The sequence below is a fragment of the Macaca thibetana genome, chromosome 19 (genome assembly GCF_024542745.1).
Source record: "Macaca thibetana thibetana isolate TM-01 chromosome 19, ASM2454274v1, whole genome shotgun sequence".
NCBI classification, from domain to species: Eukaryota; Metazoa; Chordata; class Mammalia; order Primates; family Cercopithecidae; genus Macaca; species Macaca thibetana.
Genome location: NC_065596.1, coordinates 40,008,119 through 40,026,633, shown reverse-complemented (window position 1 = coordinate 40,026,633; position 18,515 = coordinate 40,008,119). Strand labels below are relative to the sequence as shown.

General features: G+C 53.0%; 3 protein-coding genes across 5 annotated transcripts in view; 1 reads left to right on the top strand and 2 right to left on the bottom strand.

Annotated features, from left to right (window-relative positions):
- ATP4A (ATPase H+/K+ transporting subunit alpha) overlaps positions 1-18,515 on the top strand; it is a 186,682-nt gene that overhangs the window by 110,743 nt on the left and 57,424 nt on the right. The gene's annotated exons all lie outside the window — the stretch shown is intronic.
- The window catches only part of LOC126941943 (cytochrome c oxidase subunit 6B1), a 60,823-nt gene that overhangs the window by 35,862 nt on the left and 6,446 nt on the right, over positions 1-18,515 (bottom strand). Inside the window, exon 1 of one of the 3 annotated variants that reach the window (XM_050768855.1) lies at positions 3,629-3,632. The exons of 1 other annotated variant lie outside the window; for it this stretch is intronic. The gene's annotated coding sequence lies outside the window, so the exon portion shown is untranslated. Of the gene's footprint in view, positions 1-3,206; positions 3,211-3,628; positions 3,633-18,515 lie in introns of those variants that run through there. One more of the 3 variants, XM_050768851.1, reaches the window with a different exon arrangement.
- On the bottom strand, positions 1,617-13,507 carry HAUS5 (HAUS augmin like complex subunit 5). The gene is made up of 19 exons (XM_050768744.1): positions 13,347-13,507; positions 12,421-12,483; positions 12,313-12,345; positions 12,157-12,181; positions 11,141-11,246; positions 10,902-11,061; positions 9,150-9,219; positions 8,976-9,058; positions 8,462-8,519; positions 8,179-8,303; positions 7,911-7,974; positions 7,677-7,807; positions 7,327-7,489; positions 6,546-6,626; positions 6,300-6,445; positions 5,936-6,047; positions 5,732-5,864; positions 3,264-3,396; positions 1,617-3,114 (listed from the first exon to the last, which is right to left on the bottom strand). Exons 1-19 carry the CDS (start codon positions 13,442-13,444, stop codon positions 2,997-2,999), a joined length of 1,902 nt encoding a protein of 633 aa, XP_050624701.1. The 5' UTR covers positions 13,445-13,507; the 3' UTR covers positions 1,617-2,996.

The window sequence follows — 18,515 nt, the reverse complement described above, 5'->3', positions numbered from 1 at the left end:
TCACAAGGTCAGGAGATCGAGACCATCCTGGCTGACACGGTGAAACCCCATCTCTACTAAAAAATACAAAAAACTAGCCGGGCGAGGTGGCGGGCGCCTGTAGTCCCAGCTACTGGGGAGGCTGAGGCAGGAGAATTGCGTGAACCCGGAAGGCGGAGCCTGCAGTGAGCTGAGATCCGGCCACTGCACTCCAACCTGGGCAGCAGAGCGAGACTCCGTCTCAAAAAAAAAAAAAAAAGAGACCACAGTCTGTACACTAGTGCTGCTCAGTTACTGGGGTGTCATTATATTTAGACCTTTTCAGGGGACTTAACCAGGGAAATACATATTTTTTAGAAAGAGAAAAATCATGACTTTATTCTGATATTTCCAGTTCATATGAAAGACTACAGGTGTTTACTTCTTTGAGTTTATATTTGTTATCTTTTTTCATTCACACTAAAAATCTCGGTCCCCAATGACATTATATCACTACTTATTTGCTTTAGTATGTAATTTCAAAAAATATAAGGTAGAATCTCAAAATTTAAACGGTCTATTTTATCAAAATAAAAATGCCAGTGTTATTACTAACAATGTGACTACCGTATGAAGTTGAAGATTTTGTTGAGTTCAGTTGAAGGTGGGGGCTGGGAACTGTGATGAGGAGAGAGAGGAGGAGCAGGAACACTAAGGACTGTGCATGGGAAAGCCAACATGGAAAGGCTGGGAAATAGCAACCAGGGGCAGGAGGAAAGCTGGGAGAGTGAAGGGGCTCTGGAGGCCAACAGAGGAGTTGTGTGAGAGATGGACAGCAAGGTTTAAGATCATAAAGCTGCCAAACTTCCAAATTTGAAAACTTACTGCAACACCAGTAAAACTACCACCTGTTTTTCTTCTGGGGTCAGGCAAATTAAATCTAATGTTCACTTAATTTGGGGCAAAAAAATTACCGAGATAGGGGAAACCGTAATCCCAGTAGGCAAAGATTTGGGAGGCAGAGGCGGCAGAATCACTTGAGGCCAGGAGTTGGAGAGCAGCCTGGCCAACATGGTAAAGGTCCGACTCTACAAAAAATACAAATATTAGCCAGACATGGTGGCAGGTGCCTGTAATTCCAGCTATTCAGGAGGCTGAGACATGAGAATTGCTTGAATCCAGGAGGCAGAGGGTGCAGTGAGCTGAGTTCGTGCCACTGCACTTCAGCCTGGGCAACAGAGCCAGATTCTGTCTCAAAAAAAAAAAAAGAAAGAGAAAGAAAAAGAGCACCTAACAGCATCCAGCCGTTTCAGATATGACCATGTGGTTGGGTGTGGTGACTCACGCCTGTAATCCTAGCACTTTGGGAGGCTGAGGCTGGCGGATCACTAGAGGTCAGGAGTTCAAGACCAGTCTGGCCAACATGATGAAACCCCGTCCGTACTAAAAGTACGAAAGTGAGCTGGGCATGGTGGTGTGTGCCTGTAATTCTAGCTACTGGGGAGGCCGAGGCATGAGAATGGCTTGAACCTGGGAGGCGGAGGTTGCAGTGAGCTGAGATGACACCACTGCACTCCAACTTGGGCAAGAGAGTGAGACTCCAAAACAAAAACAAAAAACAAAAACAAAACAAAAACAAAAGAAAACAAAAACAGATATGACAATGTATCACAAGCCTTTCTATTAAGCTACTGTGGGAATGGCACATGGAGGGTTAAATACAAAGCAGTTCTGGAAAGAAGCCAGATATAATCCAATTAAACATGGACATTTAGCGCATAAAAAGGTGGCATATCAAAAGCATACGGCTTTGCTTTATAAATGGAGTAACCCATGCAGTGAAATGCACAGGCCTTAAGACTACAGCTAGATGAGCTCTGACAAATCTCTATACCTGCATCACCTCCGCTGCTCTCAACACAGCACATTCCCATCAGCTAGGACATTTCTGTGTCTCCTCCTCAGTTGATCCCAGCCGCCCACCTTCCCTCAGAGGCAACTGCCACTCTGACTAGGAATTTCAGTAAGTGCTACTAGGATATATGTAAAATAAGACAAAATTGGATCCATGTGCTAGGATAAATTCCAAATGGCTGTTTTACATGTAAAAAAAGAAACTATACAAACTAGAAGGCATTCTCATCTTTTAATACATTCCTTATCCCCAACCTATACTGTCCACCTCTATGGCCCTTATTCCAGCACATCCTGGCTCAGGGTCTTTGCATGTGCTGTTGCCTTGAGCTGCAAGCTCTTCCTCAGCCACCCCGTTGCTCCTGCTCACCCCTTGATGGAGTGTGATCTGGGCAGTGTGGCACTCAATTCAAATCACACCTCCCACCCCCTGCTGGATTTCCCACCCAGCAGTTAACCTGCAGCATACTACATGTATATTTTCCTTTTTTTTTTTTTTTTTTTTTTGAGACGGAGTCTCGCTCTGTCGCCCAGGCTGGAGTGCAGTGGCCGGATCTCAGCTCACTGTAAGCTCCGCCTCCCGGGTTCATGCCATTCTCCTGCCTCAGCCTCCTGAGTAGCTGGGACTACAGGCGTCCGCCACATCGCCCGGCTAGTTTTTTGTATTTTTTTTTTTTAGTAGAGACGGGGTTTCACCATGTTAGCCAGGATGGTCTCGATCTCCTGACCTCGTGATCCACCCGTCTCGGCCTCCCAAGTGCTGGGATTACAGGCTTGAGCCACCGCGCCCGGCCTACATGTATACTTTCCTTATCTTGTAAACTCCGTCTCCCTGCCCTAGAACTCAACTGCTGGAAGACAGGGTCTTCTGGCTCTTTTGTTCAGTGTGGACTCCCCAGCGCCTAGAGGAGGTGCTCAATTACTTTTTGCTGAGAATAAAAGTGATGAAAGGACAGGGGCCAGGGAGCTGAGCGGGGCAACAGAACAGCACGTGAGGGGACTGCAGGTGCGGGTGGGGATGACGGCCGAGGAATCCTGGCGCCGCTTTCTTCCAAATGTCCTGGGGGAGGTGAGGTGTTGGGGTGAACAGTGTCAAGTTCTCGGCTTCTGTTTGAACACTCTCTTCAGCTGCACAGCTTCTGCAGGGCCCCCTGGGCCTGAACCCAGCGCAGCCGCCACTGGGGCAGGGACAGGCCCTGGCAGAGCTCCTCAGAGAGGGCGGCCTGGCCTGGCTGCTCCCACCTGGGGAAGGGCATGGCATCAAAGAGAAGGCTTGGCCCTCCAGACCCTCGCTGGCCTCCCCGCAAAACCATGGCCTGCTCCTTTTCACCAGCCCCCCGGCTTGAGTCCTGACTTTTCTGTTTCCCACCCACAGCACGTTCCCCTCTCACCAGTCCCCCACGATCCCCTGCAGCTCAGGGATTCGCTCCAGCGCCTGTTTCAGCAGCTTCTCCAGCCTCTTCAGAGCCTGCCCCAGGTTCTCTTTCTGCTGTTTTTCCTGGGATGCCCGGATCTGCAGCAGCTCTGAGGGTGAGAAAGCCGGGAGGCAGCTTTGAGTCCTCTGGCTCGCTGGTACCTTACAGCAATGAGTCCCCAAGTCTCCAGTCCCCTAGTCTTGACCTCAGCATTTCCCACAAACTAATGATGAGTCTGTCTCCTCTTTCCAGCCTGGAAGTCCCCTTCTGAGGGACTGCCCTTGAGATGAGGACCTGTCCCTCCTCCCAGGTTCTCATCTTAAGGGCAGTCCACACCATCCCCCCGGCCCCACCCAGGCCTCCTTCTGGATGCTTTCCTCCCTACCCCTGAGAGTCCATCAATCTCCATGGCCTGTCCGCTCAGTCTTCTGAGCGTTTCTTCCTCTCCTCTGCTCCAGGCCTCGGTCTCCTGCTCTGGCTTACCCTCTGCACTATACACAGGGATCTTCCTGAAGCCTAAATCTGATGCTCTCCCTCCTGTCTGGAACCCTCCAAGGTTCTCCAGTACCCCCAAGGCAGAGTCCAAGCTCTTCAGTAGGTATTTGAGTTTCATGATGTGGCAAAACCTGGCCGATCCCCAGGGCCCACAGTAGAGAGCATCTTTCCTCCTGGAGGCCCTTCCAACACTCCTCGCCCCAAGGCTTCCTCCTCCACCTGCTCTAGCTTCACGATAGTGGTGCTTTCCTCTGGGACTGGGACTGGGCCTACTCCCTCTCCATGTGTGCAGAACAGGCCCAGCTCAGCAAGTGTCGACGAGCAGCGTGATCAGACAAGCTGGGCCTGAATCCTGACCCCATCCCATCCCTGCCCTGTGACCTTGCTCACGACACTGGCTCTTTCTTCAGCTCCGTCTGCTGTCAGGTGGAATTACTGGAGCTGTAGGCTAGTGGGGCAGAGGGCCGGGAGAACTCTGGGGATGGGACCCTTAGGGCTTGCTAAGAGGTTGAAGCTGGTGGGGGTGGGGGGATTAGGGAGATGGGGAAATTCAGGATGACTCCTGGGTTTCTGGGTGCAGCACTTGGATGAGGAGGGTGAGATAATTTAACAAGGGAGGAAACAAGAAGAGGAGGAACAAAATTGTTCTTTGGAGTAGAGAGAACCAGGAGTTCCATGATAGATGTGTAGCGTTCAAGATGCCCATGATTACAAGAAATATATAATTAGCCAAGCATGGTGGTGCATGCCTGTGGTCCCAGCTACTCGGGAGGCTGAGGTAGGAGGATGGCTTCAGCCCAGGAGGTTGAGGCTGCAGTAAGCCGGGATGGCACCACTGCACTCCAGCCTGGGTGACAGAATGAGACCTTGTCTCAAAAAAACAAAAGCAAAACCAAAAAACGCATGAGGTGGGCAGAGGGCACGGTGGGCCAAAGGCATGGTAGGCAGAGGCTGAGGTGGGCAGAGGCCATGGTGGGCAGAGGCCGTGCAGGGTCTGAGGCTGCTCTCATTGCTCCTGCACACTGCTCCCTCCCCTCGTGGAGAAGTGGAGGGCAGGGGGCCCCAAACTCAGAAGCTTGAACACAGTCTCTTCCTCCAGTGCTGCTGGCACTGCCAGTTCATTTCTCATCAATTCTCCTCTTCCATGTATTTATCCTTTCATTCTTTACTCTTTACTTCCATCCTGGGGAAACCCCTGGGATGGGGACCTTTCTCCTCACTCCCCATCAAGCCATCTGGGCCGGCACCTGGCAGACACCCAGTGAGTATCTGGTGAGTGAATCCAGGAATTAACGAACTTCTCTCACCTTCAGTATCCTCATCTGTAAACTGGGGGTCTTAAAGTCCCTTTCCTCATGGTCATGACTCCAAGAGACTGTGTGTGTACACAGACAATGATGCTAATCACACTGGAGACACAGGGTGCTTACTGCATAGCAGGCAGTGTTCAGTGCCCTGTGTGGGTCCCCTGCCTGAATCTGCCCAGCACCTCGGTAAGACATTGCTTTATGCTTACTCCACTGAAGAGGAAGCTAAGGCACGGGCAGGCCGCACAGTTAGGAAGAGACAGGGCAGAGAGGATTCCCAGGCTTTGAACTGCTGAGGTATACTACGTGACGGTGATGAATGAACACGTGGAAAGTCGACGGGCAGTGTGGCTTAGTGGTTGGGAGCACGGACCCATTTCACACCACCTGGATTCAAATTCCAGCTTTGCCATTTGGGCAACCTACTAACCTCTGCGTCTTAGTTCCCTTCTCTGTAGAATGGAGAGAACAGCAGCACTTACCTCATGGGACTGCTGTGCAGATGAAAGAAGGGAGACTGTTTAAAGCCCTTAGCACACAGTGGACACTGTGTAAGCAACGGGGTTGCTGGTAAGGACTCGTGGAGGCTGTTGGTAGTGGGAATGGGCGGGGAGGCTGGATGGGGCGGCAGGGCAGGCCTACCCTGGGTGGGAGGGCCCGGCGGCAGGCTGGTCTTCATGTGGAGCAGATCCCAGCACCAGAGGCTCTGCTGGTCCTGCAGGAACAGAAGGTCCTGGCGAAGAGAGGCAGCTGCCGGCAGGAGCAGCTCCGAGGCCTGGAAGGGGAGGGAAGGATAGTCATCTGGGGCGGGGCTGGGGAGACAGGTCACAGGAGACAGGCACTCACCTTCCCTGGGGGCAGCCCCAGCTTGTGGCTCAGTGCTATGAAGCTGGAGCCCCTTGGGGATGCGGGGTGCAGCTGGTGGATGGATGGGAGGACTGTGGGCAGGGGCTTCAACCTAGGGGTGGGGAGAAGTCTGGGTTGGGTGGGTACTGAGAAGAGGCCTTGGGTTTTGGAGCTCTGGGGACCCAGGAATTTCAAGGTGGGTCTGGGGCCTAGGATGCCAAGACCAGGGCTGCCGACCCAAGGGTGAGGTCTGGCAGCCTGGGAACACTGGGGGTCTGGGGTTATCTTTTTTGAGGAGGTTCAGGGAGCGACAGTCACCCATGGCAGGGGATGCAGGGCAGGGATGGGGCGGCCCCAGTCTCACTCTCCAGGGCTGTGCCGCAGCAGGGTGCCCAACAGAATGTGAGGCAAATGCCGGACTTCCTCCTCCAGACAGCGCAGCAGCTCCCGGCTCTGCGGTGCCACTGCCTCAGATGTAGGGACCACCTTTCGCTGGACCAGAGATACCACCTGCGGGGAAGGCGAGGGATGGGTGGGGCAGCCCATGTCCACCCAGCCCCATCTTGGCAGATCCAGCCCTACCCAGACCTCAGCCCAACGCCCATCTCACCTCCCCTGGGCTCCGGCACAGGCGGGTCTTGCTGGCTGAGTTTCCCTTGATGAGCAGGCGGATCTGTTCCTGGGTCTCCTCCTGAGGAACCAGGATACCCTGAGATTCACTCCTCCAAGCTCCCAGCCTTAGTGCGCCTCTCTACTTAGGTCCTGCTTCTGCCTGGGAGTCTCACCTGGGCTCTTGCCTAGGACGCCCAGTTCTTAATTTTTAAGTGACAGCATTCTTTTTTTTTTTTTTTTTTTTTGAGACAGAGTCTCGCTCTGTCACCCAGGCTGGAGTGCAGTGGCCGGATCTCAGCTCACTGCAAGCTCCGCCTCCCGGGTTCACGCCATTCTCCTGCCTCAGCCTCCCGAGTAGCTGGGACTACAGGCGCCTGCCACCTCGCCCGGCTGTTTTTTTTTTTGTATTTTTAGTAGAGACGGGGTTTCACTGTGTTACCCAGGATGGTCTCGATCTCCTGACCTCGTGATCCGCCCGTCTCGGCCTCCCAAAGTGCTGGGATTACAGGCTTGAGCCACCGCGCCTGGCCTCTTTTTTTTTTTTTAAGTGACAGCATCTTGCTCTGTCACCCAGGCTGGAGTGCAGTGGTGTGATCATACCTCACTTCAGCCTTGAACTCCTGGGCTCAGGTGATCCTCCCACCTCAGCCTCCCAAGGTGCTGGAACCACAGGCATGTGCTACCACACTGGGCTTAGGTCCAGTTCTTAGCCAGTTTTCAAGCCTCCCCTCTGGCCCTCCACAAGGCCCCGCCACCTCTTCCCAGGCCCAGCCTCTCACCACCAGCTGGCGCCAGTGCAGGATCCGCTGCTGTTTGGCCTGTAGCTCCCTCAGCAGGAGCTGCCGATGCCCGGCTGCATCCTCCAGCTCCTGGCTCTGAGCGCGCAGGGCCTTGAGCTCCGCCCACAGGCCACAGCCCCGAAGCCCCAGTATCAGCACTTGCCTGCAGGGCAAGCGGAGGAGAGCAAAGGACAGGAGGGCGACTGAGCCACACAAGGGACCATAAACCAGGGAGAGAAACCACAGGGAGAGGAGACAGGGATGGGAGTCACAGGGGCTGAAAAAGTCCAATGGGCTGAGACGCTCAGAAGCGAGACAGCCTAGAGGCCCCTGCTTGGGGAGCCCTTCACCTCTCACTGGATCCCAGGACGCGTCTCTCCATCTCTTCCATCAGGCCCTGGAGGCGCTGGGTCAGGACTTGCCGCTCCTTCAGAAGGGCACTCCGATGGGAGACCAGCACACCCACAGTCCGCCAGCCCTCCTGCAAGGGGGGTACAGAGTCAGGGTACACCCAGGGCATGATCCATGGGTGAGGGGATTGAGGAAGTCTTGGAATGCGGTGGGGAGGCGAGCCCTGGGGTCACCTGGATGAGATGAACCATGGACGGCAGGGTCTGGCTGGAGTCTGACTGGTCCGGGGCCTGGGGTCTGGGGTGGGGAAAGAGCTGCTGAGGGAGCCGTGCAGTGGCCTTGCCTTGGTACTCGAGGGTGGCCAGTGTCAGTCCTGCCACCCCACTGGGCAGTGGGTTTCAGTTCCACCCCGTCAGCAGGTGGCTGGGCCAGGTCCTGAGGCTATCCCAGCTCACCCACTCACGCGGCCTTCCCCAACTGTAGGGATACCCTGCCCCACACCTGGATATCTCTATATCGCCAAGCCCATCCCCACTGCACAGGGACCGAATCTCTGCCTCCCGCTCTGCAGCCAGGTGCTCCAAGGCAGCCAGGATGTGGCCCGGGGGGTGGTTTGTCAGCAGCATCTAGTGGGAGGGAGGGTGAAGTCAGGGCAGGATCGGGGCAGGGCTGTGAGCTGAGACCCCATGGGAATGGGGCTGTCGTCAAGAGTTAGGTCCTGGCACCCTAAGTTTTGATCATGGGGCGGGAGGGTGTGCCTTTCCTGAGAGCCCTGCCCTCTCACCTCCGCACAGCTCAGCCACTGCTGGTAGGAAGTGCCAAAGTGGTCTTCATGAGGGGTTCTGTAGGGTTGGGTAAGGGGACAGAAAATGTTACAAGACATGTCAATTATCCTCTAGTTATCACCACCGCCCTATAAGGTAGGGGCTGTCATCGTCCCTATGCCTGTTAGACTTGAGTTCCCCAATTATACCAACCTGCTGGCCTTGGGGCCTTTACATGGGTTGTTCATCTGGACACTCTCTGGACCCTTCACCCCAGCTGAGCCTCCTCACCAAAGAACCTCTCCCCTCCCTACCTTCTTAGCTGGGAAAGGCACTGCCTCTGGGTGCCCAGAGCCTCTCAGGCCTCCTCACTCCCCCAACAGCCCTGACCACCTGACTGTCACTGTGATGAGTCTGTCCCCTTCTATAGAACGTAGCCCAGAAGCTCAGTGTCTGAGGAATTAGTAAGTAAGAGACACCCTCCTCTTAAAACCCAGGTTCTTTGCAGGGTCTCTGGGGGCTAGGGACACTCACAGGAGGCTGCCTCTCTTGGCCTGGGGAAGCAGGAGGTTCTGCAGGAACTGGGCCCGGAGGGTGCAGGCTGTTCGAACATCACGCTAGGGAGAAGAGGAAGGGACCTGAGGGGGACCCTGGCGTCTGCCTGACTCCAGGCTCCCTGCCCCTTCTCCCATGATCGGGGACTCTTACCAGGACCACAGGCTCCAGGCCCAGAGCTGCTGATGTGAGGGATCCAAAGGTCACATCTACTTTGGCTTTCCTGGAGGGAGAAGTGCAGTTGGGGCTGGGGTCCCTGGGAAAACAGATGTCTGTGCCCCATCTCTTCTCACTGCCAGCAAGGCCAGTCAGAGGAATCACTAAGCCTAGATCCCGGAAGCCGTCTCCAGATTAGGCCACTGTCACCTCCCAGCTGGAATATCGCATTAGCCTCTCCACTGCTCTTGCCCCATGAGACTGTTCTCCACCCAGGAGTCAATGATCCTGTTAAAACCCGAGGAAGATCATGTCCCTGCTCAGATGCCTCCAAAATAATGTGATGTTTCCCCAGCACATTCAGAATAACAATGGGCGCAGTGTGGGGGCTCATGCCTGTACCCCAGTGCTTTGGGAGGCCGAGGTGGGCAGATCACTTGAGGTCAGGAGTTCAAGACCAGCCTGGGCAACATGGTGAAACCCCGTCTCTACTAAAAATACAAAAATTAGTCGAGCACAGTGGCATGCGCCTATAATCCCAGCTACTGGGGAGGCAGAGGCAGGAGAATGGTGTGAACCCGGGAGGCAGAGGTTGCAGTGAGCTGCCACTGCACTCCAGCCTGGGCAACAGAACCAGACTCTGTCTCAAAAAAAAAAAAAAAAAAAAAAAAAAACAACAAAACCCCAGAACAATAACAACAGTTAACAGGCACTTTTCTAAGCACTTCATATGATTGAGTCCACCTAACGATCATGCCTACCCGATAAGCTTGGTATTAATGTTATCTCCATTCCACAGATCTTAGAATCTGAGGCACACAGAAGTTAAATACCTTGCCCAAGGTCACCCAATTTTTTTTTTCAAATGGAGTTTTGCTCTCGTAGCCCAGGCTGGAGTGCAGTGGCACGATCTCAGCTCACTGCAACCTCTTTTTCCCGGGTTCAAGTGATTCTCCTGCCTCAGTCTCCCGAATAGCTGGGACTACAGGCATGCACCACCACACCCGACTAATTTTTGTCGGCTGGTTTCAAACTCCTGACCTCAAGTGATCCGCCTGCCTCGGCCTCCCAAAGTTCTGGGATTACAGGTGTGAGCACCGCACCCAGCCTAAGGTCACTCAATTTTAAGTGGCCAAGCCAGGGCACGAATCAGTCTCAGGGCAAAATCGCAACACATCATCCACAGTTCTCTGTCCACTCCTCCAACTTCACCTCCTCAGGTTCTCAGTCTTGCCTGAGAAACTCGAGCTGACATTGGCCCCTGGCTGCTCTTCCTGCATGCTGAGCACGCTGCCTCTGCTCTTGCTATTCCCTCTGCACAGAAATTCCTCTCCCAGTTCAATGTTACCTCCTCAGAGGCCTTCCCTCGCTAGGGCAGCATCTCCCTCTCCCTTCTATTACAGGCTTTTCTTCACAGCACTCATCTCTACCAGAAATGATAGGGTCTGTTTGGTTCCTAGTTTACTATCTGTCTTCTCCGTGTCACAGTGTAAGCTCCAGGAGGGCAAGGACTTGTTCTCTGTTTGTGGCTGTTTCCCCAGAGCTGGTGTTCTAGGTATACAGCTGTTATTCTAGGCACTGGAAATATAAGTGACTGAGATGACAAAACCTCCTGGCCTCATGGACCTTCCATCCTAATGGTGGGAGTTGAGAATTCTGGAACCCAAGAAGGGATTGGGGCAGAGCCCTGAGGTCTCTAAGAGAATGTCTGGCTGCCCAGCCTGGTGAGGGTGGGTCCCTGAGGCCCACCTCTCCATGTCCTGCAGGCGCCTCAGTTGATTCTGCAGCCGCTGCATGGGATCTCGGAGCCTATGCTGCTGTCTTCGCATGGCCCCAGCTTGGGCCCGGAGGAGGAGAGCTCGACGCTGGGTGTCTTGAGTGTGCTGAAGTGCCTGCTCCATGGCTGTGTCTGTAGGAGGAACAAGGGTGGCCATCAGCACCTTTCCCGGCCCACATTCTGTTGCCCATTTTCTGGCCCCATGGCTCACCCTGAGCCTCAGTGTCTCGCTCCATCAGCTCCAGGCTCTGGTCGAGCTCCTGGATTTCTGCCCGCAGGCGGGTCACAGTAGCTTCCAGCTCTAACTTCCGACGGACCTGGGAGGATCAGATTCAGGGTGAGATGCACGGTCTGATCGGGGTTCAGCCTGGCCTGCCTTTTGGGGGTACCAGGCTCCTCAACTGGTGGCAAAGGGTTTTTGCTCAGCAGTTTCTGTGTCTGACGCAGAAGCATTAGGGTACTGGCTCCCTCCTTCCTCTTAGGATTGTCTTACCCATACTTCCAGCCTGTTTCCTGTTTCCTGTCTGTGCTGATGACAACCACATCTTTGTCCCAGTATTGATCTCTTCCTGGAGCCCTGCACCTAGAAGTCCCAAGGACTCCTGGAAGCCTCCCCTCAGGTGTCATATGAGCCTCTTACACCCAGTAGGTCCTACACTGGCCTCAGCATCTCTCCCAAACCTGTCCCTTCATCTCTTCTCAGCAGCTTTGATGCCACATATCCATGTCCCACCTCTCTGCCCCCAGCTAATACTATCTCTTTATATTTTTTTCTTTTTTTTGACAGAGTCTCACTGCATTGCCCAGGCTGGAGTGCAGTGGAGCGATCTCGGCTCACTGCAACCTCTGCCTCCCAGGTTCAAGCAATTCTCCTGCCTCAGCCTCCCAAGTAGACAGGATTACAGGTGTGCACCACCACACCTGGCTAATTTTTTATTTTTAGTAGAGATGGGGCTTTACCATGTTGGACAGGCTGGTCTCGAACTCCTGACCTCAGGTGATCCGCCCGCTTCAGCCTCCCAAAGTGCTGGGATAACAGGTGTAAGCCACTGCTCCCAGCTGAGCTAATGCTATCTCCACTGGACTTTAAGCCCTATGAGGATGGGGATCAGGGCTATCTTGTGACCCATTGTCCCCAGCATCACCCAGCACCTGGTTGAGCTTAGAGCAGGAGATCTACAAATCATTTTTTGGATGAAAGAGAATCTTGCAGCATATGCTTCTTACCTGTGGACTGTCCTGGTGGCCATACCTAGGAAAATGAGACCAGAGTCAGTGGATGAGTGGGGCTTCCAGTGGGGAGGGTAACAGGTGTGATGCTGTGGTGAGGACAGGGCTAGATGGGAGTGGGGATAGGAAGGGATAGCTTTAAGAAGCAGTTACCAGAGTAGGTTTCCTCGGATCTTCTTGACAGTCCTACAGTGCAGAGGCAAAAGGAGGAGTTACTACGGACCTCACCTGTGCCCCCTCCCCTACTCTAGCCCAACTTACCTCTGACTGTGCACATGCTGCAAGATGTAGGCCCAGATGTCAGCCCCCTGGCCCAGACACAGCCTGTGGGGACAGTGTGTAAGCGTATGCCTGGGGCAGCACACAGGGTGTGGGATCCTCATTCCCAAGGTGATGGTGGTAGGGAGTCTTTATTAGGGAGTTCTCACTTCTTGGGGAGGGAAGGCCCAAACTTTTTTTTGCTTTTTTTTTTTTTTTTTTTTTTTAGGGACAGAGTCTCGCTCTGTTGCCCAGGCTGGAGTGCAGTGGTATGATCATAGCTCCCTGCAGCCTTAACCTTCTGGGCTCATGCGATCCTCTCACCTCAGCCTCCAGAACAGCTAGGACTACAGGCAGGCACCACTACACCCAGCTAATTGGTAAAACATTTTTTTTGTAGGGACTGGATCTTTGCACTAAGTATGGTGGTATTCTCATTCCCCGGGAAGGCGGGGGTGGGGGATGGGGGGTGGGGGTGGGGGTGAGTGGCGAGGGCTCCCTTTCTCCTGGGAGAGGGTTATCCAGTCACATTCAGAGGTGGAGGTGGGGGATGTACTGCCAGGAAGTGCCATCTCATGGCCAGATGTGGGGCATCACTCCTACAGATTCAATCCCGATGGGGTGGCCACGGCTAACTCCTGAGTGTCCTTTTTGGTTGGCGTAAGGGTGGGAAGGGGAGGTGCTGCGGGGACAGCCTCACCCTGGAGATCCTATTTCCATACGGAGAGGGGTCTTCACTAACTCGTGGAGGATTCTCACCAGTGCTAGGGACCTCACTCTGGGAAGCCTCCCAGGGCAGGGAGCCCTCAGTAACTCGGGTCACTTTCGATGGGGAATGGGGGGTCGAGTCCTCAATGAGGGGTGGAGCTCTCACTCCCGGAGACTCAATCTCCAGGGTGGGGAGTCCTCACTCCAGGAGCGGTCCTCACCTGCGCAGCGTCGATTCCCGGGCTCGGGCTGCCACGGGCACCCCCATCTCTTCGGCCGCCCAGCAACTCAGTTCCCGCGCTTCCCGCGCTAGCTCCATGACAGCGCCACAGCTGCGCCACCGCCTCCCTCAGCCTCTTCAAGTGTGGCGCCCGCCTCTGACGTCACGGACGCGCCAACAGGACGTCATCGGTTGCCGGGCAGACAGCGGGCTCCGGCGCTGCGTAGTAACCTTAGCGTGGTAAGGTTGGGTCTTGCAGCGCTCACTCTTCCCAGGTGGGTCTCCTTGAGTGGAAATGAAAAGGGCGTGGAGAGACGGCGGCCCCGCCCGCCTTCCCTCGTTCTCTCGCTCACTACCAGCTAACCCGAAAGAGGCAAAACAGTCCTTGATGCTTCCCTTTATTTTCTTCTTCTTCTTTTAATTAAACATTTTTATTTTAGGCCGGGCGCGGTGGCTCAAGCCTGTAATCCCAGCACTTTGGGAGGCCGAGACGGGCGGATCACAAGGTCAGGAGATCGAGACCATCCTGGCTAACCCGGTGAAACCCCGTCTCTACTAAAAAATACAAAAAACTAGCCGGGCGAGGTGGCGGGCGCCTGTAGTCCCAGCTACTCGGGAGGCTGAGGCAGGAGAATGGCGTGAACCCGGGAGGCGGAGCTTGCAGTGAGCTGAGATCGGGCCACTGCACTCCAGCCTGGGCGGCAGAGCGAGACTCTGTCTCAAAAAAAAAAAAACAAAAACAAAAAAACAAAAAAATAACATTTTTATTTTAATAGAGATGGGATCTCACTATGTTGCCCAGGCTAGTCTCAGCTTCTGGGCTCTTGAACTCCTGGGCTAAAGCGATCCTCCCGCCTCAGCCTCCCAAAGTGTTGGGATTACAGGTGTGGGCCACCGTGCCCGCCCCCTTTATTTTGTTGACAAAATGGGACTTGCAGCCTAGGAGGACTGGAACCAGGGAATGAGATCCTGGACTTACTGCTCTTTGATTTCAGAAACAGGTGTCCCATGTCTGAGTGGAGGGTAGGGGCAGATAGTATGACCCTAACATTTCCCTGGCATGCATTTTCCCATTCATTTGTGCTTACCATTCCATAAACTCAGGGAGCTGACTCTGTGCTGGGTGATGCTGGGGACAACATGGTGACCACGACAGCCCTGGTCCCTATTGTACAGAGCTCACAGTTCAGTGGGGAGACAGACACACCACCAGGTAGGGATGGTAAAAATAAGCAGCAGGGGTGGGTCAGTTTGGGACACAGCAGGTGTGAGAGGTCTGCGGGATGCCCAGAAAGCAGTAGGGCTGGAGTTCTGGCGAGCCTGCTGGGCCCCGTCAGAGAGCTGAATGCGCTGTGGGCATCAGTATGAGACCAGAGCAGAGGAAGACGGGCCCTGAGGAAAGGCAGTATTTATGGAACTTTCACTCAGCGGGCTTGCCTAGGCCATCACTTTCTCCTTGGTGTCCAGTTCAGAGCCTGGCTTTCGAAATAGTTGTTGAATTAGGCCGGGCATCGTGTTTCACGCCTGTAATCCCGCACTTGAGAGGCTGAGGTGGACAAATCATTTGAGGTCAGGAGTTCGAGACCAGCCTGCCCAATATCGTGGAACCCTGTCTACAAAAAGTACAAAAATTAGCTGGGCATGGTGGCTTGCACCTGTAGTCCCAGCTACTCCACTCAGGAGGCTAAGGCAGGAGAATCGCTTGAACTCAGGAGGTAGAGGTTGCAGTGAGCCAAGGTCCCGCCACTGCATTCCAGCCTGGGTGATAGAGCAAGACTGTGTCTCAAAAATAAATAGTTTTTGAATCAGCAAGTGGGGAAAGATGGTGGAGTGAGACTAGAGCTGGGTACCCAGGGAGGAGGCTGGAGCAGGATGAGGGATGGAGGGTGAGGACAGTTGCTGGGCCAGGGTGGGGCTGTGGGGAAGGAAGGAGGAGGCAGAGTAAATGGGTCATAAGTTTGATGAACTGGAAGAAGGGAGGGGATTCAGGGTGAGGCTCAGGGCTCTGGCCCAGGGATTGGATGGGGTGGACTTTGAAACAGGGACCTGTGAGGAACAGTTGTTTTGGGAGAGATGCTGAGGACAGCGTGGAGTCTCGGGAGTGTGAGGAGCCAGGGAGACATCCAAAGGGCGCCTCAGGTCTCTGACCTAGGGGACAATGATCAGCACTGAGATAGGTGTGCAGGAGAAGCTGAAGCCAGCTTCACACACCTGTCAAGGATTGAGAGGCAGAAGAGAGTGCCATGGGCTGATGCAATCCTGGTGGGCTTCCTGGAGGAAGGATTGCCAGCTGTGACTCCTGGATGTCTGGTTTCTTAACAGCTGCCATTTCCCCCAGATATGCCCATTCTTCTACCTGTGTAGAGAATTTTTTTTTGCTATTTTTTAAGAAAATCAATTAGGCACCACATCTGCCTTGGGTCTATGAGCTTTTCAGGGGACTCTGAATGTGTTTGAGACCTTTAAAACATGTTAAGAGAATGAGGTCGGGTGCAGTGACCTGTGCCTGTAATCCCAGCACTTTGGCAGGTCAAGGCGGGAGGATTGCTCGAGCCTAGGAGTTTGAAACTAGTCTGGGCAACATAGAGAGACCCCATCTCTAAAAAAAAAATTTTTTTTTAAGTTAGGTGAGTGTGGTGGCGTGTGCTGGTGGTCCCAGTTACTTGGGAGGCTGAGGCTGATGCGGGAAGACCACTTGAGCCAAAGAGTTCAGAGGCTGCAGTGAGCTAGGATTGTGCCCCTGCACTCCAGCCTGGGCAACAGAGCAAGACCCTGTCTGAAAAAAAAAACAAAAAACAAAAACAAAGAATGAAAAGACGAGTCACAGACTAAGAGAAAATATTTGCAAAACACTTATAAAGGAGTATCTAAAATACATAAATAACTCTTAAGACAACAATAATTGGCTGGCCACAGTGGCTCACACCTATAATTCCAGCACTTTGGGAGACCCGGGTGGGAGGATTGTTTGAGCTCAGGAGTTTGAGACCAGCCTGGGCAATATAGGAGACCCCATCTTTACACAAGAAAAAGAAATTAGCCAGGCATGGTGGTGTCCGCCTGTGGTCCCAGCTTCTTGGGAGGCTGAGGCAGGAGGATGGCTTGAACGCAGGAGTTTGAGACTGCAGTGAGCTGTGATTATGCCACTGCACTCCAGCCTGGGTGACAGAGCAAGACCTTGTCTCAAAAAACAAAGCAGGCTGGGTGCAGTGGGTCATGCCTGTAATCCTAGTACTTTGGGAGGCCGAGGCAGGTGGATCACTTGAGGTCACGAGTTGGAGACTAGCCTGGCCAACATGGTGAAACCCTGTCTCTACTAAAAATACAAAAATTAGCTGGGCATGGTGGCAGGCACCTGTAATCCCGGCTACTCGGAAGGCTGAGGCATGAGAATCGCTTGAACTTGGGAGGCAGAGGTTGCAGTGAGCCAAGATCGTGCCACCGCACCCCAGCCTGGGCGACAGAGTGAAACTCAGTCTCAAAGAAAAGGAAAAAAAAAAAAAAAAAAAAAAAAAAAAAAAAAAACAAAAGCAAAACAAAGAAAATAAACCAGCTACATAAGCATTCTATTTTTAAAGGATATGAGCTCTTCTTTTCCATACACTTTGTGAACTGGCATAATTTTATTACTTTTTTGGTTCATTACCAGCATGTTAGTAAGCTTTGGCAGAAACATAAGATCAGTTTGCCTAAGAAACTGTTTTTACCCTATTGGCTATCTACATTCTTTTTTTTTTCTTTTTCTTTTTCTTTTTTTTTTTTTGACAGATCCTCACTCTGTTGCCCAGGCTGGAGTGCAGTGGCGCAATCTCGGCTCACTGCAACCTCTGCCTCCCAGGTTCAAGCAATTCTGCCTCAGCTTCCTGAGTAGCTGGGATGACAGGCATACGCCACCATGCCTGGCTAATTTTTGTATTTTTAGTAAAGATGGGGTTTCGCCATGTTGGCCAGGCTGGTCTCGAACTCTTGACCTCAGGTGATCTGCCTGCCTTGGCCTCCCAAAGTGTTGGGATTACAGGCGTGAGCCACCACGCCCAGCCTGGCTATCTACATTCTATTTCATGTATGATGTGGCTGTATAGTTATATGTTTGAACCAATGATAGTAGGTTATCAGAACATATTAGTGCCACTAAGTTGGTATACAACCCCCATTGCTAAATTTGACTGGCTTAAAAAAATATGTGTGGTGGGCAATGTATTAGTCCATTTTCATACTGCTATGAAGAAATATCCAAGAATGGGTAATTTATAAAGAAAACGAGCTTTAATGGACTCACAGTGGAGCATAGGTACATCTTACACGGCTGCAGGCAAGACAGCATGTGCAGTGGAACTGCCCTTTATAAAAATCAGATCTTGCCGGGCGCGGTAGCTCACGCCTGTAATCCCAGCACTTGGGGAGGCTGAGGTGGGTGGATCACGAGGTCAGGAGATCGAGACCATCCTAGCTAACACGTCTCTACTAAAAATGCAAAAAATTAGCTGGGTGTGGTGGTGCACACCTGTAGTCCCAGCTACTCGGAGGCTAAGGCAGGAGAATGGCGTGAACCCGGGAGGCGGAGCTTGCAGTGAGCAGAGATCATGCCACTGCACTCCAGCCTGGGCGACAAAGCGAGACTCCGTCTCAAAAAAATAAAATAAAAATAAAAATAAAAAAAGATAATAATAAAATAAAAATCAGATCTCATGAGACTTACTCGAGATCACGAGAACAGCATGGGAAAAACCCACCCCCGTGATTCAACTGCCTCCCAGTGCGTCCTTCCCATGAAATGTGAGGATTATGGGAGTTACAATTCAAGATGAGATTTGGGTGGTGACACAGCCAAACCATATCAGACAAAGAGTGTGGTCATGGTGGGCTGTTGTTGGTCTTGGGTGCCTGGCATCTTAGTTCTCTCTGTCTGTCTGGGAGGCCATCATCTCCCCAGATAAAACCCTCCTCACACTCTCAAGGAAGATGGCAGTTATGAAATCTCACAGCCTCCCTTGTAGCCAGGGCTCCAGCCTAGCCTATCTGGTTTTTCTTTTCTTTTTTTTTTTTTTTTTTTTTTTTTGAGATGGAGTTTCGCTCTGTTGCCCAGGCTGGAGTGCAGAGCTGCAATCTCGGCTCACTGCAACCTCCGCCCCTGGGTTCAAGCGATTCTCCTGCCTCAGCCTCTCTAGTA

What these genes read in the sequence shown, in the direction of transcription:
- HAUS5 (XM_050768744.1), bottom strand. Translation starts at nt 13,444, where the DNA reads ATGGAGCTAGCGCGGGAAGCGCGGGAACTGAGTTGCTGGGCGGCCGAA. An exon ending in CGGGAATCGACGCTGCGCAG is followed by an intron (nt 12,484 to 13,346) that starts GTGAGGACCGCT and finishes CTGTCCCCACAG; the next exon opens with GCTGTGTCTGGGCCAGGGGG. An exon ending in CTGCGGCACAGCCCTGGAGA is followed by an intron (nt 6,048 to 6,299) that starts GTGAGACTGGGG and finishes CCCCACCCCTAG; the next exon opens with GTTGAAGCCCCTGCCCACAG.